This window comes from Leucopleurus acutus (genome assembly GCF_964270905.1).
Source record: "Leucopleurus acutus genome assembly, chromosome: 10".
In the NCBI taxonomy this organism is placed as follows: Eukaryota; Metazoa; Chordata; class Mammalia; order Artiodactyla; family Delphinidae; genus Leucopleurus; species Leucopleurus acutus.
Genome location: NC_139153.1, coordinates 84,788,092 through 84,813,630, shown reverse-complemented (window position 1 = coordinate 84,813,630; position 25,539 = coordinate 84,788,092). Strand labels below are relative to the sequence as shown.

At 39.4% G+C, this 25,539-nt stretch overlaps 2 protein-coding genes across 14 annotated transcripts in view; one reads left to right on the top strand and one right to left on the bottom strand.

The window, feature by feature from the left end:
• The window catches only part of SLC17A1 (solute carrier family 17 member 1), a 212,627-nt gene that overhangs the window by 119,512 nt on the left and 67,576 nt on the right, over nt 1-25,539 (bottom strand). For 11 of the 13 annotated variants that reach the window (XM_082848000.1, XM_082848001.1, XM_082848009.1 and 8 more), the window contains one exon: nt 15,201-15,696. The exons of 1 other annotated variant lie outside the window; for it this stretch is intronic. The gene's annotated coding sequence lies outside the window, so the exon portion shown is untranslated. Of the gene's footprint in view, nt 1-15,200; nt 15,709-25,539 lie in introns of those variants that run through there. One more of the 13 variants, XM_082848005.1, reaches the window with a different exon arrangement.
• LOC309967402 (putative small intestine urate exporter) lies at nt 9,955-17,834 on the top strand. Its single transcript, XM_082848033.1, is given in 5 exon segments — nt 9,955-14,935; nt 15,024-15,171; nt 16,006-16,096; nt 17,448-17,460; nt 17,463-17,834. Coding segments are annotated over 5 exon segments (564 nt in total). The 5' UTR covers nt 9,955-14,754; the 3' UTR covers nt 17,594-17,834.

Sequence of the window (25,539 nt, the reverse complement as noted above, 5' to 3'; positions counted from 1 at the left end):
GAGAGGGAAGTGATGAGAGAGCTGTGAAGTAGGGGTGAGATTGATATATTATCATCCCTCCTCAAAAAACCCCAGCAGGCACAAAGACTTCTCAATTCTTCTCTTAGAACTAATATTTTATACAAACGTATTTATAGATTTTGTGTTTGCTTTGCTTTAACAAATTGTGCCTAAAAGTATTTGCTCACTTTTTTCACACCAGTGCTATAGTTCCTCAGAATCTTCTTACCTTTACAAGTCATTTTATCATCTTAAGTTGCACATAAAAAATCATTTATTTACTTGGTTATCTTCCAATACAAGTTCCTGAAGCCCATTATTCCAGTAAAGGGGTACTATATTTTTTAACACCAGTCATTTTAATATTGACTTGATAGCAGTTAGTCTATTTTTTTTTCCAGGAAACAAAACTGTGTATATATAACATACAAAATTTACATAGAAATTTTAAATAGGAGTAGACCACAAAAATTACATATAGCCTGAATATGTTATTTTCAATAATATCTCCTTCCCAACCCTGTCATTCACTTTTTATGTTATTTTATTAATTTTCTCAACTATTTATTGTTATATTTTGCAAATATGAATTTGAAAGAATAGTATGATAAACACCCACATTGACACATTATGGCAACTTCAATTTCAGTATGCCTCTCCTAAGAGAGGATATTCTCAGTATCATTCTCATATCTAGGAAAATTAACAATAATTCCCTAATACCTAGTCTATTTTCAAAGTTACCCAATTTTCTGAATTTTTTTTTTTTTTTTTTTTTTTTTTGCGGTACGCGGGCCTCTCACTGTTGTGGCCTCTCCCGTTGCGGAGCACAGGCTCCGGACGCGCAGGCTCAGCGGCCATGGCTCACGGGCCCAGCCGCTCCGCGGCATGTGGGATCTTCCCGGACCGGGGCACGAACCCGTGTCCCCTGCATCGGCAGGCAGACTCTCAACCACTGCACCACCAGGAAGGCCCCTCTGAAAAATTTTTATAGCTGGTTTTAGTTTTTGTTTGCAAATTAAATGTAATATTTGTGCTGTTGGGGCCCAGGGCAGGCTGCCCCAAAATATGCCTCAATGGCATATTGATTATTTTTTTTAATTGACGTATAGTTGATTTACAATATTAGTTTCAGGTATACAAGATAGTGATTCAGTATTTTCATACATTATACTCCATTTAAAGTTGTTATAGAATATTGGCTATATTCCCTGTGCTGTACAAATACCCTTGTAGCTTATTTATTTTATACATATTAGTTTGTACCTCTTAATCCCCTAAAGCTCCTCCCCCACTTTCCCTCTCCCCACTGGTAACCACTAGTTTGTTCTCTATATCTGTGAGTCTGTTTCTTTTTTACATGAAAAGATGCTCAACATAACTAACCATCAGGGAAATGCAAATCAAAACAGCAATGAGATATCACCTCACACCTGTCAGAATAGCTGTCATCAGAAAGACCACAAATTACAAATGATGTGGAGAAAAGGGAACCTTAGTGTATTGCTGGCGGGAATGTAAATTGGTACAAACGCTATGGAAAACAGCATATGGATTATTTTGAATTAAAGTTACTTGAGAAACAGCCAGTGGGGGAAAAAAATGATTAAAAAACCCACTCTGATCCTCTACTTTCCCCCTGAAAGCGGAAAATAAATCTTTCATGTAAAGATACCCTCCCTGTACTAGGAGGGTAGACTATACCACCAGAGTTAGGGAATTCAAGGCTAAGAAAGCTGTATAAACAAACTTTGTTACCTTCGTTAGTCAGCTGCCCCAAGCACAAGTCCCTCTGTTTTGTTAAATCTTCACAAATAATTGTTTCTTTGTCTAAAAATGATATATAAACAGCCTGCTTTGAGCATTTGGGGTTCCCATTTCTATGAGAACCCCAATGAGTACGAACTAAATTGGTGTTTTGCTCTCCTGTTAATCTCTCTTGTGTCAATTTAATTATTAGACCAGCCAAAAGAACTTGAGAGGGGTAGGGGGAAATTTCCTCCTCCCTGACAGTGCTAAAAACAACCCCCCCAAAATCCCCCCAAAAGTCTGTTAAATTCAAAATTTGCTAAAAGGACATAATTAATACTTATTTTACATTAAAAAAGTGCTTAGTAAAACAAGACTAATAGGATTCTTAACATATGGACCAAGTATATCTCAACCTAAAGCCCAATATCATGCTTGATGGTGAAATATCAGTACCATTCCCCAGAGAGTCAGAAATGTAACAAGAAATCTTTGTACCACCATCATTATTTGATGACTCTTTGTGATATATTCAGGAATATTAGTCAAGGAATTTTCCAAGGAGTTGATTTATTGCATTGAGTATAGAGAAACATCTAAAGAAAGAAATGAAAATGGAAATCCAAATACATTACTCTACTTTTAAAAAAAAAAAGCTCCTTTTTAGCTATGAGGCTATGAAGTAAAATAATGTCATCCATACACCTACTAATTATCACATATGATCAAAAGGTACAGAGATTTGGGACAAACAACAAGAATGTGCAGTGATGTTGTGAAGAAAAGTCTGAAGCTTTCTAAGAGGATTAACATAAGATTAGAAGTAATGATGTAATTTGATAGCTAAGAATAATCAAACTTATGAGAGTCAATTGTTCCTTGAATTAAGCACATACACCGTCCCTCTGCGTGTGTGTGTGCATGTGCGTGTGCGTGTGCGTGTGTGTGTGTCAGCTGCAGGTTTCTTTTTCCCAAAAAGAGGGAAAGAAATTCTGGGAAATATATAGAGAAAATTGAACCCCAGAAAAATTGAGCAAAAAATACACTTCATTTCTATTTATGTAGAAAATATAATAGTATGATGAAACCTAATGAAAACAACATGCTCAAAATTGTTCAGAGTGACCTATTCCCTATGTTAAACATTAGAAGTCAACTCTGTGAGAACATTAAATAAATAGCACACAAGGACATACTATGATCCCAATGGTTTAATTTTCAGTAAATACACAAAAAATAAGTCAACGGTTACACCACTAGATCCGATCAGGAGAGAGAAACCAACAGTTATCTGAAGAGGGAAATTTGAATGTAAAGAATGAATTCAGGGAATTGGAGTAAGGACTTGGGACTGGCTAATAAGCAGTAAAAATAACTCTAAATAGTAGAGGACTAGCAGAGATAAGGGGCAGTTACTACCCATAGGGCCAAAGGGGAGCATCAAGGACTGAGATCCAGACCTTCTGGGAGAGGGCACATGTGTAGCTCACTGGATGGCAGAGGAGCTGCTGTAGTTTTGCGTCACTTGGTGGAAATCCAACCTCTACAACAGGTGAAGGCAGCTGAAGAAAGTTTGGATCTCAGAGGGAGGGCATGTAAGGAAAGGAGACTGCATGGGATCACCTTGGGAGTGAGTTTAGATAGGGAAGAAGTTCAAGAACAGAGCTCTGGGTACACCAACATTAGAGGTTAAGGAAAAGATGGTGATTCAGCAAAAAGGATTCAGAAAGAGCAACCAATAAGGCATGAGAAAAATCAGACCTGAATGGCATGTGGCAATCGAGGGAAACAGGAAGGAGTGAGTGATGAAAGCTGTTAAGTATCGACAGATAAGGCCTAAGTGACCACTGGATTTGCAAGTATGGAGGTCAGTGATGGCTTTGCCAAGGGCTGTCTTGTTGCTGGTGGGCTCAAGAGAGAATATAACTATATATGGAGTATCATCTAGAAAAATATCGAATTACTATGTTGTACACCTGAAACTAATATAATATTGTAAGTCAACTATAGTTCAGTTTTAAGAGAGAGAGAGAATTGGAGGTGAGGAAACAGACAAGCATGCCTGTCTTATGAAATATTTTGCTACAAAAGGGAGCAAAATCACAGGGTGTCAATTTTCACAGAAAACTCAATGGCCTTTGTGCAAATAGGTATAATCAGAAAACCACAAAAATCATTCAAGTTGGGCTTCCCTGGTGGCGCAGTGGTTGAGGGTCCGCCTGCCGATTCAGGGGACACGGGTTCGTGCCCCGGTCGGGTAAGATCCCACATGCCGCGGAGCGGCTGGGCCCGTGAGTCATGGCCGCTGAGCCTGCGCGTCCGGAGCCTGTGCTCCGCAACAGGAGGGGCCACAACAGTGAGAGGCCCGCGTACCGGAAAAAAAAAAATCATTCAAGTTAACCAAAATATATTAAGTCTCCACTCTGTGGAGAGCCCAGTTGTATTAAACAGGAGGATAATGGGGAGAGGACCAAAAAGGGACAAGACATACCCCATCCTCATGAAGAACATAATAACGCTGAGAGACCCCATAAGGTAGCAGTGCTTAAACAAGGAGCACGGGCTGTCAGGTTCCTACAAGAAGGGGGCATCAATTCCAAATGGGAGATCAGGGAAGATGGCATTGGCCTCATCTGGGCTTGAAGCATGAGGAAGATTTAATGAGCTCGAGGTACTTGTCAGTGAGACAATGAAAGTGAAGTTAAAAATTAAACCATTAAGCCAATAAAATTCCCCCCTTTGGTAACATAGATGCTAAAGGTTTGGGGTAATCATTTACCTCCTGAAGACTAGGAAATTTGGAGACGTTTAGAGAAATTTATTTGAATGGAATGAGGACCCTGCACTGCACCTCCCTCAGGTTAGCCTTCAATCTTTTGCTCTTTAATATTCTGCTTTTGAGATGATGGGAATGGGTTTTCCCATAGAGAGGAGCTTAATTTGCTGTTTTGGGGTAGAGATTGTTGGAATGGGGAAGAGACCTCTTCTTTCCTGAGATAATTCTCAGAAGTGAGAGAAGATGTCACCTTTTCCTAAGAGAAACCAGAGCCCCAGAACTCCAGGGAACAAAATTATCCAAAAGGATGGCTACAGAGACCTGGAGATAAACCAACAGTTTTAAATTATGTTTTTTAGGGTTAATATCACCCATTTATTGGCATTAGGCTAGATGGCCAGCTTAAGATTCCTAAACCGGGCTTGTTTTTGTGGGACACATTAATTAAAAAAGAAGACATTGATCACATCTATGGTGAGACAGTAAGTGTATATTCCGGCAAAGGGAGATTTTCATCGGGGCTAAAACATCAAATAATCAAAACAGACTAGACCTTTCCAATTAATTTAGGGGGAAGAGTAAAACAAAATGAAATCCCACATGGCTTTGGGAAGTAGGTAGTGAGTGAAGAGTTTGGGGCAGAGAACTTTTATTCTGGGGCTATGAATAAGAGCCATGAACTGTTCTTATATGGAAGAAATGCTCAGTGCTGAGACCAGACGGAGATAACATTTGAGTTATTAATAACTCTGCATGGTACCTTAGAGAAAAGTCTCATTCTACAGTGAACTAATCAATGGCGGAAGAGCAGGGTATACTTAATGCAAAGGTCATAGACACAGAAACAATCTTGCCCAGAGAAACTGCCAGGAAATTGATAGAAGAATGAATGGCCCAGTTTCTTTGCTGGTTCTTCCTCATTTACCTGGTCTCTAAATAAATAGGGCTGATGACTTTCAAATTTATATTTCTACCTGGGCCCTCTGTCCCAAGCTACCAACTCATAGACACAATGCCTACTTGGCAATCTCCCCTTCTGGGTCTAACAGGCATCTCAAACCCAACATGTCCAAAATGAAACTCTTGTTTTTCTTCTGGAAACCTGCTCCGCTCTCGCTCATTTCCCCACCTCCATTGAGCACACTACCATTCACTCATTTGCTCAAGCCATAAATCTAGAAGTCTCCAAAAACCGCCCCCCCCCCGCCTCTTTTCTCATCCCACTATCCACCTTATCAGCAATTCTTCTTGGGTCTAGCTCCAAAACAGATTCCCAGTCTTGTCTTTTGAACCACGACAGCGTAGCCCAGACACCATCAACCCTTCAACAGGTGACTACGACAGCCTCTTCTCCAGTTTCTTGGGTCCTAGTCTTGGACCTTGTAGACCATGCACCCCACAGCAGCCGAGGGAAATCCAGTCCCCTTATCCACCCCATAGGACCCTTCATGGTGTGGCCCTGACCACCACTTTGATCTCATCTCCCACCATTAACCTCCTCACTCACTCCGCACTGGCTACATTGGACAAACTTGCTGGTTCCTTTGCCTGGAATGCTCTGGCTCAGAGCTGCCTCTTTCTCATCATTCCCATTTCAGCTCACATGTAACTTTCTCACACAACCAGGTAAAGTAGTTAGATTTGGCAAAGTAGTTGCCCTCTTCACCAGATGCTAGTTACTAAGTCAATGTCACCGCTACTCTCCTTTTCTTCATAGCAAATGTCATTCCTCTTTCTTTTCATTTTGTGCCCCTCCTGGAGACTTTGCTGGAGTTAACAAGGCAATAGAAGTTGGGACAAAGCTGGTATAGGGTAAGGGATGCTGGTGTGGACAGTAGGCTGGCATTATTGCTGGTTGCCAGAAAAACTAGCAAGTCCTGCTGTAATAATAAGTACAGAGAGAGGAAATTTAATGAGAATGGAGTCCTTCAGTCACAAATGCAAGAGAAAGGGCTAAGGTAGCAGAACATTCCACTTATTGGCTCAACAAATATTTACTGAATCAATGAAGGAACAAGTGGTCAGTGAACTCTTAGGCACTGGTACACTAGAAGAGTCCTTATAGGTGTAACCCTTGGGGGAAAATGTTACTCTGAAAGCTATGTCTTCAGTTCTGTGACTGCTAATAACCCTGTCAATTAAACTAATTGCCCTAAGGTGTAGACAGACATGATAAGTAAATTACTTATACAGCGGGATATTCAGTCCCTTCTTGTGACAGGTTTCTTCTCAGTTAGCAGAGCCACTGTATTTTGCCAATGAACAATGATTTGGATTTCAATTCAACTTTCAGTTTGTTTCTGAATTTCAGTGTGGACTGGAGGGCTCCTTGGTCTCCAACATCTGTGATTTTGAATGACGTAATTAGGCAACTGTTCTGTTAGTTAACCACTACCAACTGTAGTTGTGACATGCACAGACATTATGCAATGTTTGCACTTATACTTAAAAACAAATCATCAAAGAATCAGATATATACTTGCTCTTATGTTAATAAAAGTAGTACTCCATAGAGAGAAATTAGAAATTTTATTTTACCAGCAACTCCTGCCCTGCCCTCACTTCCCTTTATATCTGCTCAGCCCCATAACTTTTCTGATCTCTTTCAGAGAGTGAAAAGTCCATTGGTTATTTTCAGCCTCCAAATAATCTCATGTTATAATTAATAGCTGCAGTCTGATGAAAAGCATAAAACTCCAAATTTTATCTAAAAGTAGAGCTTCTCCCGCCTCCAGCTTGGGTCTGATTGGGTAGGGGTGTGGTGGATGATTTGGTCTGGCTTCTTATTCCCTTCTCCGTCAGCTCCTCCCCTCGCCCCTCTTGCTAGCTGAGGCGTCTGATCCTTCTAGGGCTGGTGGTTAGGGAGATATGGGTTGGTGGATAAGAGGCCGGAAGTGTGGGTTTTGACTGGGACTCTTGTGATCTGGCATTGGGGCTCTCTGGGCTTGGGTGGATGTTCAGTGCTGACCTTTTGGAGAGTTCCCCACTGGGGACACCCATCAGTCTCCCCCATGTCACAGGTGATGCGTGTCCACTGCTCAGCCCTTACTGTTCCTCCCTCACCTGCTGGGCATCCTGCAGTCCACCCCACCTTTTTTGGGGTATGTGGCCCCTCTAGACAGTTCTCTTGGGCAGGATTTTAAAAGGCTGTAAACCGGACCTCTCCTGAATCATCCGTATCTGGTTCAGAAGGAACCTGCAGGTCTCTGTCCAGGCGTCTTTGCACCTGCTGCTGTGGGAGGTCTCCTGACCTCTCAGTGTGCTGTGGGCCCTTCTCTGTTCTGCGGCCTCAGGCCAAGAGTCACAGCCCCATGGCCTTAGATTCTAAGGCCTGTGTCACTCATCAGTCCCCTTCTCTCTCTCACACATACACACCGGCATGCACACACACAACCTCCAGGGGACATAAGTCAATCTCTGGGCGACCCCTTTGCAGGCAGCAGCTATCGTTTGACTTGAGGTGAGGGGCGGCACCCACTTCCCCTCTTTCTTGAAGGCAGGGTGAATAAGAGACGGAGCGTACCAGCAACTACCTCTAAAGAAACCCTCTCAGCTTCTTCATCTCAGTCAGTTTGTGCCCTCAGCAGCCTCCTCCTTCTCCAATCTTTCCCATCGTTTTGGAATAAAGGCAACATGTATTGTTTTCCTCTCAGAATAGGATATGTTCAATCAAATTGGAGTCAGAAGAGTGCTATTTGAACATCCATTTACACTTAGACACGTTACCGCACACGTACACAGGTGCACACAATTTCTGAAGGTGTCAGGATGAAAGATTCCACACATTGTGACCCCAGTTTTTGTGACAGCTTTCTGTTGTTGCAATTGTAAATGTGTTTTTTAATCACAGTAATAATTCACAAATACATTATTGCTGTAACACATTTAAACACCATAGATAGAATTAAATCCCCCCGTGGCCATCCCTCCCCAAGGGAGTGGTCCTCTGCATTCCCTTATATACAGATGACCCATGTTGCCAGATTCATGCATCTTAATTTTAAAACCAGAGCTCAGGACAATGTAGGTGAGAGCTGTCACTCTCTCAGCATTGTAAATTTTCTATTCATTTATAACACATAAATTACATAATGGAATATTATGTATATGTATGTTTTACTTATTATCTTATACTTACTATTCTACAATGTACTTTTTCCACTTAATGTCTGTTAAATCTTTATATGCTTTTTAATATAGATCCAATTAATTCTTTTTGACTGCTGTATTCTAAAATTTACATGTACTTTACTTAACTATTTAAATATTAATGATCATTAGTTGTTCCTGATTTTTTACTTTTACAAATATTGCTGCTACAAGGAGTGTCTTGGGACATACTGTGTGTGGCTGTGCAGACACCGTGAAGCAGCAATATCAGGTAGAAGGAATGCAGTTTGACCACCATAAATAACAGCTTATTACTCACACTTCTGCCTAAACTTGGTGATAAAAGTCTTTTAAATATTTATGAAGGTTGATGGGTAAGAGATAGTATGATATTGTTCCTTTGATATCCATGGCCTTCCTCTATAGTAAGGCAGACTGCATTTCCCACTGTTCGTTCTTCATCTGTATTTATCTATTCTTCTGATAGTTACCTGCTCTTTACCCATTTTCCTATATTTTGTCTTTTTAAAATTATTTTATAGAAGTTTAAAAAACACCTCTCCCCTGTCTGATATCTTACTGAAATGGATTTCTCCCCTTCTGTCAATGACCTTTAATGGCATCTATTATTAAAAATAAGGCCTGTGCTTTTTGTATCCTGCAGTATACAAAAAGCAGTATACATATACTGCAGCCTTATGATATGTCTAGATATAAATTTCATTTCATTTCTTTGGCTTGACACTCTTTGTAATTCTTGAATCTGAGAAATCTTATGTTTCATCTATTCTGAAGGAGTCCTATTCAATATTTTTAAAAGTATTGCCTGTCCTCAATTCTCTTTATTTTCTCCTCCTAGAAGTCTTATTCAACATATGTTTACTCATATGTAAAATAAACATCTCGGACCAGTTGACAGTGAAATCCTTTTCATTGTTTGTGTTACATACAACAAAGAATGGCCTCCTTTCCTTGCATTTTCTTTAATGGCAATTTAATTTAGGAGTTGAATTGATAAAAACAGGGATCAACATTTTAAAAAAATATATAAACAGGTAAAAGAGTAAAAAATCTTACTCTCATTCCTGTCCCCAATCTGCCCTGTTTTCTCAGCCTTTATTATGTTATGTTCCAATTTTTTTTTTTTTTTTTTTGGATTGTGCGGGCCTCTCACTGTTGTGGCCTCTCCCATTGCGGAGCACAGGCTCCGGACGTGCAGGCTCAGCGGCCATGGCTCACGGGCCTAGCCGCTCTGTGGCATGTGGGATCCTACCGGACTGGGGCACGAACCCGTGTCCCCTGAATCGGCAGGCGGACTCTCAACCACTGCGCCACCAGGGAAGCCCATGTTCCAATTTTGATGGAAGTTTTTATCATAAATGGATATTAAGTTTTGTCACATGTTTTTTCTGCATCTATTGAGATGATTATGTGATTTTCATCCTTCCTTTTGTTAATATGATGTCTCACATTGATTGATTTGTGAACATTGAACCATCCTTGCCTTCCTAGAATAAATCACTTTATCATGGGGGTATGATCCTTCTTATATATTGTTGAATTTTGTTTGCTAATATTTTGTTGAGGATATTTGCTTCTATATTCATCAGAGATATTGGCCTATAATTTTCTTTTTTGAAGTGTCTTTGTCTGATTTTGGTATAGGGTACTGGTGGTCTCATAGAATGAATTTGGGAGTATTCCCCCCTCTCCCAGTTTTTGGAATAGTTTGAGAAATATAGGTATGAGCTCTTCTTTAATGTTTGGTAGAACTCCCCTGTGAAGCCATTTGGTCCGGGACTTTTGTTACTGGGAGTTATTTTTTAAATTATGAATTCAATTTCACTATCAGTGATTGGTCTGTTCAGATTGTCTATTTTTGGTTCAGTCATGTATGTTTCTAGAAATTATCTATTTCTTCTAGGTTGTCCAAATTGTTGACATAAAACTGTTCATAGTATTCTCTTATGATTTTTTTGTATCTCTGTGGTATTGGGTGGTATTTTTCCTCTTTCATTTCTTATTTTGTTTATTTGGATCCTCTCTCTTTTCTTCTTGATGATCTTGGCTAAAGGTTTATCAAGTTTGTTTACCGTTTCAGAAAACCAAGTCTTGGTTTCACTGATCTTTTCTATAGCTATTTATTTATTTTTGGCCTATGTTTTATTTATTTCCTCTCTGATTTTTATTATTTCCTTGCTTCTGCTGACTTTGGGCTTTTTTCATTCTCTTTCAAATAGCAGATTTTGAGATTTTTCTTGTTTCTTGAGGAAGGCCTATACTGCCATAAACTAACTGCTTTTGCTGCATCCCATAGATTTAGTACATAGAGTACTGTGTTTCCATTTTCATTTGTCTCAAGGTATTTCTTATGTCCTCTTTGATGTCTTCATTGACCCTTTTTTTTTTTTTTTAGGTAGCATGTTCTTTAGTCTCCACATGTTTATGTTTTTCCCATTTTTCTTCCTGTAATTGATTTCTAGTTTCATACAATTGTGGTTGGAACAAATGCCAGATATAATTGCTATCCTCTTAAGTTTGTTGAAACTTCTTTTGTAACCTGGCATGTGATCCATTCTGGAGAACATTCCATGTGCACTTGAAAAGAATATGTATTCTGCTGGTTTTGGATGGAATGTCCTGTAAGTCCAACTGGTCTGTTGTGTCATTTAAGACCACTGTTTCCTTATTGATTTTCTGTCTGAATTACCTGTCCATTGATGTAAGTGAGGTATTAAAGTCTCCTACTATTATTATATCATTGTCAATTTCTCCCTTTATGTCTGTTAATATTTGCTTTATATATTTAGGTGCTCCTATATTAGGTCCATATATGTTAGAAAGTGTTATATCTTCTTGTATTGATTCCTTTATCATTATATAATGCCCTTCTTTGTCTTTTGTTATAAACTTTGTTTTAAAGTCTATTTTGTCTGATATGAGTATTGCTACCCCCATTTTTTGTCATTTCCATTTGCATGAAATGTCTTTTTCCATCCCCTCACTTTCAATCTGTATGTGTTTTTAGCTCTGAAGTGAGTCTTTGTGGGCAGCATACAGATGGGTCTTGTTTTTTAATTCAATTAGCCACCTTAGGTCTTTTGATTAGAGCATTTAGTCCATTGACATTTTAAGTGATTATTGGTAGGTATGTCCTTATTGTCATTTTGTTTCTTGTTTTCTGATTGTTTTTATAGTTCTTTTCTGTTCCTTTTTCTTTTCGTTTATTCCCTTGTGGTTTGATGATTTTTTAAGTGGTATCCTTGTGTTCCTTTCTCTCGTTTTTTTTGTATCTATTGTAGGTTTCTAATTTGTGGTTACTATGAGGTTCATGTATATTTACTTATATCTACTTGTTTTAAACTGGTAGTCATTTAAGTTCAAACACATTCTAAAAGATCTACATTTTTTACTCCCCTCCTCCATGTTTTATGTTTTGATGTCATATTTTACATCTTCATGTTTATCCCTTCACTGTTAATTGTATTTATAGTTGATTTTACAATTTTTTTGTCTTTTAATCTTCATGCTAGCCTATTTAGGTAGTTGAGCCAGTCTTTACTGTCTATTTTCTTTTACTAGTGGGATTTTTGCTTTCCTATAGATTCTTACTTCTTGTTGTAGCCTTTTCTTTTCCACTTAGAGATGACCCTTTAACATTACATTTTGGGTAGGTTTGGTATTGATTAACTCTTTTAGTTTTTGCTTGTCTGAGAAGTTCTTTATCTCTCCTTCAATTCTAAATGATCATCTTGCTGGGTAGAGTATCCTAGTTGCAGGTTTTTCCTTTTTGGCACTTTAAATATATCATGTCACTACCTCTGGCCTGCAAAGTTTCTGCAGAAAAATCAGCTGATAGTCTTATGAGGGTTCACTTGTATATGACTGTTTTTCTCTTGCTGCCTTTAGAATTCTTTTTATCTTTAATTTTTCCATTTTAATTATGATATGTCTTGGTGTAGGTCTGTTTATGTTCATCTTGTTTGGGTCCCTCTGTGCTTCCTGTACCTGGATATCTGTTTCTTTCTGCAGGTTTGGGAAGTTTTCAGCCATAATTTTATCAAATACATTTTTGAACTGTCTCTCTCTCTCTCTCTTCTCCTTCTGGGACTCCTATAGTGCAAATCATGGTTTGCTTAATGTTATCCTAGAGATCTCTTAAACTCTTTTGTTTTTCTTTTTGCAGCTCTGATTGGGCAATTTCCATTATTCTATCTTCCAGGTCACATATGCATTCTTTTGTGTCACCTAGTCAGCTGTTAATTCCTTTGATTGTGTTTTTCATTTCAGTTATTGTATTCTTTGGTTCTGGCTGGCTCTGTTATATGTTTTCTATTTCCTTATTAAAATTATCACTGTGTTCATCTACTCTTTAATTTAGTTAGCATTCTTATTACTAATACTTTGAACTTTTATCTGGAACATTATTTCTGTTTCATTACTTGTTTTTTCAGGGGTTTTCTCTTGTTCTTTCCTTTGAATTAAATTTCTCTATCTTTTCATTTTGCTTAACTTTCTCTGTCTCTATGAAATTAGGTGAAACATTTAACTATCCTGGAATTGAAGTGGTGTCCTTGTATGGAAGCATCCCTGTGCAGTCTGTATGTGCCCAGTGTCTTTGGTGGCACAGCTACATCTGATGTTGAGCATAAGTCCCTCTTCCCCAATGGTGTGCTAGCAGCTATCACCAGGGTAGGAGGTAGGGCTAGAAGTAGAAGGGCTAGAGCAAGAGCCAGTTGTGAGCCAGGGCTTCTCCTCGGTTTGGTGGCCAACACCACACTATCAGGGTGGGGGTGGGTTCCACGTTGCTGGGTCAGAAGACCTGAGGGTTGGTCTGATCTGGCTCCATTCCCTCTAAGTGTGTGCTCTCCCCCTTCCCAGCACAGGCACACTCACCCAGAGGGGAACAGCGCTGGAGCAAGAGGAGCTGGAGTGGGTGCTTGGTATGGGTTGGAGTATAGACCGTGGTAGTGCCGGCACCAGTCGGAGTCCTGGACAGCTCCTGATCTTCTGCCTTCATAGGCACCAGCAATGTCCAGATGCTGTGCTAAGTCTGAGCTACCTCTTTCCCTCACAATTGCATACTCCTCTCAGCCATGGCAGCCCTCTCTCCAGTGTGGAGCTGCACTGGGAGCAAGAGGGGCTGGAGCAGGTGCTCTGCTCAGGCTGGGGTGTGTGTTAGGCAGTGGTGGGAAACAAGCCAGAGTCCCTGTCAGTTTCAATCTGCTTCCTCTGCCTTTTTTTGGGAGTAAGCTAGCGTGTGCCTGCTCTTCATGAGCAGAGTCTTGGTTTGTTACAGTCCTGCTATCAATCCCAGTTTTTCAAATCAGCTAAGGGGACGTGTCCTCCTGGTGCCAGACCCTAGGGCGTAGTGCTCAGTGGTTCTCACCACTCACTCCCCAGGGAGGATCTCTGAGCCTGTGTAATTCCCCCTCCTCTTCTGTGTACCCTCCCAGGAGTGTAGGTCCCGATCTGATCACTTCTCTCCCTTCTACCCAATTACATGCGAAACTTTCTTACAGACTTGGTTGTATAAGAGTCTTTCTGCCAGTCTCCAGTTTGTTTTCAGTGAGAATTGCTCCACATGTAGATGTATTTTTGATGTTTCATGGGGTGAGGTGAGCTCCACGTCCTCTTTCTCCACTATCTTGATCTATCTCCTCTATAACCTTTTATATTTATTGTCAAATTGCCCTCCATTGGGCATTGATAATATTTGGAAGTACCTGATACCCCTGGCGTCACCACAAATCACGTCACAAAACTTTTGCACTTCTGGCAGTTTGATAAAATGGTATCTCACAGTAGTTTTACTATTATGAGGGTGGATACCTTTTAATATGTTAGAAATCACTTATTTTTCTTTTTCTGTAAATGGTCCATTCATATCCTTTGACTATTTTTCTACTGGCTTTTGTTCCTTTTAATATCTATTTCTACATGATCCTTATATATGAAGACAGCATTGGTCCATTTTTTTTTCAAATTGAACTGTATGCATATTTTCCCTCGGGCACTAAAATTATATTGGCTCATTCCAGAAATTCATATTAAAGGTGATGTGTATATAAAAGGAAAGCTATAGACGTAGACAATCCACCCAGGGATCAATCTGTGTCATGGTGGGTGTAGTGAGGCATGCACCTCACCTGAGCTCTGGTTCTCAGAGTGGGATGCTGTCAGCCCTGCCGTTTGTTTCTGCCTGTATCTGCATTGTCCCTGGAGGTCTACTGGCAGATTTTCTCCTCTCCAGAAAAATCCTCAGACTCAATACCATCAGGAAACTCTTCACTGCCATAGGTAAGAACCAAGGTAGACATGGGGTGGTGGGTGGATGTGGGATGCTCAGGGAAGCTTCCTATTCACTGTGTTTGTTCTCCTGCCCCAGGGGTTCTCCTCCCATCTGCGTTCTTCGTGTCCCTTTTCTGGATCAGATCCAGCTTCAGTGCCACCATGGCCTTCTTGATACTGTCTTCTGCTACCAAAATCCTCAGCCAATCAGGAGCCCTTGTCAACTTCATGGATATTGCTCCTCGGTAGGGACCTGTGATCATCCCTAAACCTGCTCTGACACATGGGTAAAATGTGACACTTGCAATGGGTCACAGGAAATTTCAGCACCAGTCGTACATCCAAATAATTCCCGGAAGGGACCCAAAGCTAGCCAACCTCTGTGAACTTAGTTTTTCCAGATGAAAACAGAAGTCAGTGGCCACACTCACAGTTCAACTGTGGGAGACTCACACCAATTTCTTTCTGTTGGGGAACGCAGCAGTTACACAGGGCTGGATCGCTGAAAGGACTCGTAAACTTCAGAGGGCGTGCTCATGTAAGGCTTTAATAAAGGTAGAGGATACAGGATAGCAGGAGAAACATTCACCTCTGATATAGGTAAATACCAGATGACTGAGACTTCCAAATATAGCTCCCAGGGACCATCCATGGACCGTTCACAGTCAATAGGACACACTTCATCTTCAGGTAATGAACCACCAAATTACATGGGAGACACCTTGGTCTCAGGGAAGCCAATGTCTCATCCAATGGGAGGTCTTTTATACCTAAAAGCAAGGCTGAAAGATCAGGCTCCACAGCAGAAGACAAGAGAACATATAAACCAGCTGCCAACCATCAATCTGTACCTTTTGTATAATGAACGTTGACAAGTTAGTGCAGGTTACCCCTTGGAAATCCCAGATCCTAGCACTGGATTATACTCATCACTAGTCAGTACATTTCATTCAGGTGTGACTAAGGGTCAGCACAACTCCAGCAATCCCCAGAGATAATCATAGAGTTGCAACAGATCAGCTGAGATTCACCCTTTGCTTACAGAGGAATATTGTTTTCTCACACTTTCTCTCTCGCAGGTACAGTGCCTTACTCAGGGGACTATCACAGATCTTTTCTTACATAGTGGGAGCCATCTCTCCCACAGTTGCCGGATTTTTCATCAGTCATGTAAGGCCAAATGTTCTGATGATTATGATATTCACAAGAGTCACCCCAAAATATCATCCAGCCTCTCATTCTGACCCTAGGCTCAGCTCATGCAGAAAAATTACCACATGTTCAGGGTATGGAGTGAAGGAGAATGCTCTATGGTATGAGTTTATGCTTTATGAGTTCTTAGAATGAGTTTCTCATGCTAATCATCACCTTTTCTAGCAATAATCATGACCCTTCTTGTGAAGTATAGAACGGCCAACCATTCTGATTGGCTGGGGCTGAGGGGTTTCCTGGGATGTGGGACTTTCAACACTAAAACCTTGAAAGTTCCAGGCAATCTGGAAAGAGTTGGTCACCCTATGTAGGAACCCAACAAATATTTATAGAAAAAATGAACGAGATGCTGAGTGGATGAGTGAATGACAGAGCGAAGGAGCAACCTGTACATTACAGGTATGCTCATCAGTGGTTAGTACAGGAATTCCTCTGCCCAGTATTGCTTACATAGTGTTTTTACACTCATGCGGCCTTCCATCCTGGGAGATGCATTTAAAGTTGTCAGAATAAACAAATTCATCTGATGACAATTTCATAAGAATCGGACTGATACAGACTTTATGTGAAGAAACATATATATGACATTCACATGACTATCATTCTTTAAGTTTCCTGTGGTTTCCACCAGTAAGCCAGGAAAATGAATGGAGAATAACAAAGAAAGGGTATTGTTTTTGACACCAAGTCCTTTTTTTTTTTTTGAAGCTTCAGTTCTCTTCCAGCCACTGACTAACACTGTTTACAACGGAAATTCTCAAACTTCTCTTGTTTCCCTTATTACTCACTCACTCACTCATTTATCTCTTCATTCATTCGACATATATGCAATGAACATTAGCATGTGCAATGCACTGTTTAAGTGAATAAAACCAACAGAAGTCCCTGCCCTTGTGAAGTCGGTAGGAAAGAAACCGATAGAAAACTAACAAACTAAACGAAAACATGGTATAGTGATTGGTGGTAGGCGCTAAGAAAAGAGTAGGGCCGGAGAGGAGAATAGGGCACATAAGAGGGGGTGGGATTTCAGTTTTAAGTAGGGTGGCCGAGGAAGTCTCATTGAAAAAGTAATATTTATGGGAAGCAAGTACATGGGCGAGAGAAATGACTACTTGAGGGGAGGAATATTCCAGCAGAGGGAAAGGCCAGGGCACCAGAAATGTACCTGCATATTCTAAGAACAACCAGGAACATATAATGCGGGGCAGAGTTGGGGATGAAGGTGGTAGAATATGGTGCCAAAGGCTTTCTGAACCAGGAGGGACAAGAACTAGGAGACTGTTAATAACTTGTAGTTTCCTGCCTCCAGGACTCAGAGTTCAGCTGAGGAATGTCTTCTTGCTTTCAGGTGCTGTGAACATAGCAGGCCTGTTTTTCTATCTCATCTTTGGCCAAGCAGAGGTGCAGGACTGGGCTAAAGGTAGAGGTGCACCCGCTTCTGAGCAAACCGAGTGATGAATTAGATGCCAGTGCTTAGTTGTTCACTGTTTGCCCTCATGGACATTCCCCTGACTTACAGTTCTACCCCAAAATGGGCTGTCCTTAAAATACAGAAATCTCAGATTTTCCACTGGCCCATACACCTAGGACATGGAGGAGTAAGAGTTGCAAATCATGGAAAGGCTCTTTCGTAAAGTCTTAGAATAAAATTTTATCTTCTTGTGCTTGCTTTCGGTTTATTTAACAATCATTTATAAGGCAACTAATGCAGAGTGGAAGACAAATAAACCCAAATTTAAAATTCAGATGTGTTACTTGTTGCAAACAATACATGGACAAAAGAGATGCCCACAGGGTGTGCATGGTGGCAGGGGCTGGGGGTGGGGACTGGCCTCCTAGGAATCTCCATGCCATCTTCTTCCTTGGGCTGGTGACTGCCCCTCAGTCCCAGCTTGTGTGCTGGTCCCTCTCCCCCTCAATAAGGAGTTCAGACCCAGGCTCTCCTAGTGCTCTGTTCTACACTAAGTTTTGTAGAGAAAGAAAAAAGCACACATAAATGTCACTGAGTCCTGGTACCCAGTGGATATAAGAAAGCTTTACAACAGTTCGAAGGAATAGTCTGGCTTAGTATATTTTTTCAAGTTGTTTTCTTTGTCCCAATTAGTTTATCCTAGGCATTTGTTACACTTCTCATCTCTTGACATAAAAACGGTGCAATTTTATCCTCCTTACTCGTTCTTACTCTCAAAAGTCTCTGAGTGAGAGGTCTGAACAATTCCAGTATCTTGCTAGGTCCAAGCATGTGGTATGAAACCATCCACCATTTGCTCTATACCTATGCTGTATCCTGAAAATAAAAACACTGCACACTCCTGGGGTTTGGGACTCAGGTAGTTTGATATTGCTGCTCTCCCTAATAGGAATACATTTTATTCGCAGCATTCACAAGGCACACTTTTTGTACTTGACCAAATTCCCATTCTTTGTAAATATTTGTTACTAAGAAAATGAAACTTCTTTTTGTGATCCTCCACCAACCACACACTCTGGTTCTGCTCAGAAACATTCCCAGTCCTTTCAAAGAACAAGCTACCAAAACCTGTGGCAATTGGGACAGTGCTATCTGGCAAACTGGACTGAAACCCAGATTCACCTGGTTAGCAGGTGTCCAGATCAACTCATCTGATGTAATGTTCTCCAAAACCTAAAAAGGGGAAGTGGCCAAGGTGCTTAATTTGGGTATCAGTACAGGAGCCTATCTGGGGCAGTGATGAGGAAGACACACTAAAACATGCCATTCATACAAACAGACATTTTCTGGGTTTCCCAGTAGAAACAGTTACTTACGTTGCCTAATAACTACCGGTAAGTACCCCCACATGTGTTTCTACGTGTTAGCTGCATATAAACATTCCTTTAACGTAAGCAACCATGATGCGTTTTATCCACAGGAGGGAAAATACTATGCAACACAGGTATTTCACCCAAGACTGAGAAAAAAGTTGACATCTCTCACCAACATGTCACTGCTTTAAGTGCACATAGTCCATGGGAAAAAATAAAGATTTTCTGTTTCCTCTTTTCTAGGATGGCCTGTATCCGGCCAAATTTACGGTGACTAATTCTGTAACAGGGTGTATGATGATGTTACATTGAAGACTTGCTGTAGGTGGCCATATATAACAGACATGAAATTCCAACGTGGGGTGTTACGGTACCTCACAGATATTGCTCAGGATGTGATTTTTAAAAAGTCATATGGTTCTAAAACAATTTAGGATTACATAAAAGTAAAAGCCTCAGGAGAGTGGAGTTAGAGAAAGGCTTTGAAAAAAATTTTAAATGTGTGTTTTCCCTATAAGATCAAGAACAAGACAAGGATGTCCACTCTTGCCATTTCTATTCAACATCCTAGTAGAGGTTCTAGGCAGGGCATATAGGCAAGAAAAAGAAATAAAAGTCACTTAGGCTGGAAGAGAAGAAATAAAACTATATTCACAGATGGCATAATCTTCTATATAGAAATTGTAAAGAACCACTAAAAAACTATTTGAATAATAAATGAGTTCAGCAAGGTTTCAGGATACAAGATTGATGTACATAAATCAGTCATATTTCTATATACTTGCAATGGACAATCCAAAAATTAAACTAATTTCATTTAAAGTAGCATAAAAAAGAATATATTTAGGAGTAAAATTAACAATAGAAATGTAAGACTTATACTCTGAAAAGTATAAAACATTGTTGAAAGAAATGAGAGAAGATCTAAATGAATGAGAAGAATCGACGTTCATGAAGTGGAAGACTTCAGTACTATTAAAATGGCAAAACTCCTGAAATTGAGCCATAGATTTAATGAAATTTCTATCAGAATCCAAGCAATTTCTCTGTGGAAATTGACAAGCTGATTCCAAAATTAATACAGAATTGTAAGGGATCCAGAATAGCCAAAACATTCTTGAAAAAGAAGAACCAAGTTCGAGGACTCACACTTCAAAGCTCTCTACAAAGCAACAGTAATCAAGACAGAGTTGTACTAGCATAAGGATAAATATATAGATCAGTGGTATCGAACTGAGTCCAGAAATAAACCAAAGTGTCTATGGTCAACTGATTTTTGACAAACATGCCAAGACCATTCAATGGGGGAAGAATAGTCTTTTTAACAAATTGTTCTGGGATAACTGGATAGCTACATTCTAAAGAATGAATCTGGACCTTTAGTTCACACCATTTACAAAAATTAAATTAGATAAAAATAGATCAAAGATCTAAATGTAAGAGCTAAAATAATAAAATTCTTTTAAGAGAACATAGGGGTAAATCCTTCACAACCTCAGACTTGGCAACGGTTTCTTAGATATAACACCAAAAGCATAAGCAACAAAAAAAATTGATAAAGTAGACTTCATAAATATTAAAAACTTTTGTGTGGCAAAGAACACTATCAAAAAAGTGAAAAGAAAACCTCCGAATGGGAGAAACTATGTGCAGGTCACATATCTGATAAGGGTCTTTTATATAGAATATATAAACTCAACAACAAAAAGACAAACAACCCAATTAAAAAATGGGCAAAACTTGAATAAACATTTTTTTGAAGAAGATATAAATATGACCAATATGCAATGAAAAGATGCTCACCATCATTAATCATTAGGAAGGTGGTGTTTTTTGTCCCCTTTCTAGAAAGCAGCTGTAACTTTAGGCCAGAGTGTATTAAAATGAGCCACTTGTGAACCAGCAGTGCCCAGGCGCCAGGCCTTGCTGTGAAGGCTGCAGCAAAGGTCAGGGCTTGGTCTGCGTGACTTTCATTCCCATGCTCATCCAAGTGGTGTTCTGCCTCTGAGTTTGGGTAAGAGAGGCATCAGGACAACTCGCATCAGGTCACTTAGCAGATATCAACTATTCCTGGGTTCAGTGAGGAGGTATGCTGTGTGGCTGACAGGGTCTTGGTACTCCGGCTGGGTATCAGGCCTGAACCTTGAAGTGGGAGAGCAGAGTTCAGAACATTGGACCACCAGAGACCTCCTGGCCCCATGTAATATCAATCAGTGGGAGCTCTCCCAGAGATCTCCATCTCAATGCTAAGACCCAGCTCCACTCAACGACCAGCAACCTCCAGTGCTGGACACCCTATGCCAAACAACTAGCAAGACAGGAACAAAACCCAACCCATTAGCAGAGACACTCCCTAAAATCATAATAAGTTCACAGACACCCCAAAACACACAACCAGACGTGGTCCTGCCCACCAGAAAGACAAGATCCAGCCTCATCCACCAGAACACAGGCACCAGTCCACTCCACCAGAAAACCTACAAAACCCACTGAACCAACCTCACCCACTGGGGGCAGACACCAAAAACAATGGAAAGTACGAACCTGCAGCCTGTGAAAAGGAGATCCCAAAGATAGTAATGTTAAACAAAATGAGAAGACAGAGAAATGCACAGCAGATGAAGGAGCAAAGTAAAAACCCACCAGATCAAACAAATGAAGAGGAAATAGGCAGTCTACCTAAAAATGAATTCAGAGTAATGATGGTAAAGATGATCCAAAATCTTGGAAATAGAACAGAGAAAATACAAGAAACTTTTAACAAGGACCTAGAAGAACTAAAGAGCAAACAAACAATGGTGAACAACACAATAAATGAAATTAAAAATTCTCTAGTAGGAATCAATAGCAGAATAACTGAGGCAGAAGAACAGATAAGTGACCTGGAAGATAAAAGAGTGGAAATAACTACCACAGAGCAGAATAAAGAAAAAAGATAGAAAAGAATTGAGGACAGTCTCAGAGACCTCTGGGACAACATTAAACACACCAACATTTGAATTATAGGGGTCCCAGAAGAAGAAGAGAAAAAGAAAGGGACTGAGAAAAAAATATTTGAAGAGATTATAGTCGAAAACTTCCCTAATATGGGAAAGGAAATAGTTAATCAAGTCCAGGAAACACAGAGAGTCCCATACAGGATAAATACAAGGAGAAATATGCCAAGACACATATTAATCAAACTGTCAAAAATTAAATACAAAGAAAGCATATTAAAAGCAGCAAGGGAAAAACAACAAATAACACACAAGGGAATCCCCATAAGGTTAACAGCTGATCTCTCAGCAGAAACTCTACAAGCCAGAAGGGAGTAGCAGGACATACTTAAAGTGATGAAAGGGGAAAACCTACAAGCAAGATTACTCTACCCAGCAAGGATCTCATTCAGATTTGGTGGAGAAAATAAAACCTTTACAGACAAGCAAAAGCTAAGAGAATTCAGCACCACCAAACCAGCTTTACAACAAACACTAAAGGAACTTCTGTAGGCAGGAAACACAAGAGAAGAAAAAGACCTACAATAACAAACCCAAAACAATTAAGAAAATGGTCATAGGAACATACATATCAATAATTACCTTAAATGTAAATGGATAAAATGCTCCAACCAAAAGACATAGACTGGCTGAATGGATACAAAAACAAGACCCGTATATATGCTGTCTATAAGAGAACCAGTTCAGACCTAGGGACACATACAGACTGAAAGTGAGGGGATGGAAAAAGATATTCCATGCAAATGGAAATCAGAAGAAAGCTGGAGCAGCAATTCTCATATCAGACAAAACAGACTTTAAAATAAAGACTATTACAAGAGACAAAGAAAGACACTACATAATGATCAAGGGATCGATCCAAGAAGAAGATATAACAATTGTAAATATTTATACACCCAACATAGGGGCACCTCAATACATAAGGCAAATGCTAACAGCCATAAAAAGGGAAATCAACGGTAACACAATCATAGCAGGGGACTTTAACACCCCACTTTCACCGATGGACAGAGCATCCAAAATGAAAAAAAATAAAGAAACACAAGCTTTAAATGACACATTAAACAAGATGGATTTAATTGATATTCATAGGACATTCCATCCAAAAACAACAGAATACACTTTCTTCTCAAGTGCTCATGGAACATTCTCCAGGATGGATCATATCTTAGGTCACAAATCAAGCCTTGGTAAATTTAAGAAAATTGAAATCATATCAAGTCTTTTCCAATCACAATGCTATGAGACTAGATATCAATTACAGGAAAAAATTCTGTAAAAAATACAAACACATGGAGGCTAAATAATACACTACTAAATAACCAAGAGATCACTGAAGAAATCAAAGAGGAAATCAAAAAGTACCTAGAAACAAATGACAACGAAAGCACAATGACCCAAAACCAACGGGATGCAGCAAAAGCAGTTCTAAGACAGAAGTTTACAGCAATACAATCCTACCTCAAGAAACAAGAAACATCTCAAACAACCTAACCTTACACCTAAAGCAATTAGAGAAAGAAGAACAAAAATATCCAAAGTTAGCAGAAGGAAACAAATCATAAAGATCAGATCAGAAATAAATGAAAAAGACTTGAATGAAACAATAGCAAAGATCAATAAAACTAAAAGCTGGTTCTTTGAGAAGATAAAAAAAAACTGATAAACCATTAGCCAGACTCATCAAGAAAAAAAGGGAGAAGACTCAAATCAGTAGAATTAGAAATGAAAATGGAGAAGTAACAACTGACACTGCAGATATACAAAGGATCATGAGAGATTACTACAAGCAACTATATGCCAATAAATTGGACAACCTGGCAGAAATGGGAAAATTCTTAGAAAAGCACAACCTTCTGAGACTGAACCAGGAAGAAATAGTAAATATAAACAGATGAATCACAAGCACTGAAATTGAGATTGTGATTAAAAATCTTCCAACAAACAAAAGCCCAGGACCAGATGGCTTCACAGTTGAGTTCTATCAAACATTTAAAGAAGAGACAACAACTGTCCTTCTCAAACTCTTCCAAAATATAGCAGAGGGAGGAACACTCCCAAACTCATTCTACGAGTCCACCATAACCCTGATACCAAAACCAGACAAAGATATCACAAAGAAAGAAAACTACAGGCCAATATCACTGATGAACATAGATGCAAAAATCCTCAACAAAATACTAGCAAGCAGAATCCAACAGCACATTAAAAGGATCATACACCAGGATCAAATGGAATTTATCCCAGGAATGCAAGGATTCTTCAATATATGAAAATCAATCAATGTGATAAACCATATTAACAAAGTGAAGGAGAAAAACCATGTGATCATCTCAATAGATGCAGAAAAAGCTTGCAACAAAATCCAACACCCATTTATGATTAAAAAAAAACCCTCCGAAACTAGGCTTGGAGGGAACTTACCTCAACATAATAAAGCCCATATATTGCAAACCCACAGCCAACATCATTCTCAATGGTGTAAAATTGAAAGCATTTCCACTAAGATCAGGAACAAGACAAGGTTGTGCACTCTCATCACTATTATTCAACATAGTTTTGGAAGTTTTAGCAACTGCAGTCAGAGAAGAAAAAGAAATAAAAGGAATCCAAATCAGAAAAGAAGAAGTAAAGCTGTCACTGTTTACAGATGAACTGATACGATAAATAGTGAACCCTAATGATACCACCAGAAAACTACTAGAACTAATTAATGAATTTAGTAAAGTAGCAGGATACAAAATTAATGCACAGAAATCTCTTGCATTCCTATACATAAATGATGAAAAATCGGAAAGAGAAATTAAGGAAACATTCCCATTTACATTGGAAAAAAAAGAATAAAATACCTAGGAATAAACCTACCTAGGGAAACAAAAGACCTGTATGCAGAAAACTATAAGACACTGATGAAAGAAATTAAAGATGATACAAACAGATGGAGAGATATACCATATTCTTGGATTGGAAGAATCAACACTGTGAAAATGACTATACTACCCAAAGCAATCTACAGATTCAATGCAATCCTTATCAAACTACCAATGGCATTTTTCACAGAACTAGAACAAACATTCCACAATTTGTATGGAAACACAAATGACCCTGAAGAGCCAAAGCAATCTTGAGAAAGAAAAATGGAGCTCGAGGAATCAGGCTCCCAGACTTCAGACTATACTACAAAGCTACAGTAATCAAGACAGTATGATACTGGCACAAAAACAGAAATATAGATCAATGGAAGAGGATAGAAAGCCCAGAGATAAACCCATGTACCTATGATCACCTTATTTTTGATAAAGGAGGCCTGAATATACAACGGAGGAAAGACAGCCTCTTCAATAAGTGGTGCTGGGAAAACTGGACAGCTACATGTAAAAGAATGAAATTAGAACACTCCCTAACACCATACACAAAAATAAACTCAAAATGGATTAAGGACCTAAATGTAAGGCCAGACACTATCAAACTCGTAGAAGAAAACATAGGTAGAACACAGCAAGATCCTCTAGACCCACCTCCTAGAGAAATGGAAATACAAACAAAAATAAACAAATGGGACCTAATGAAACTTAAAATCTTTTGCACAGCAAAGGAAATCATAAACAAGATGGAAAGACA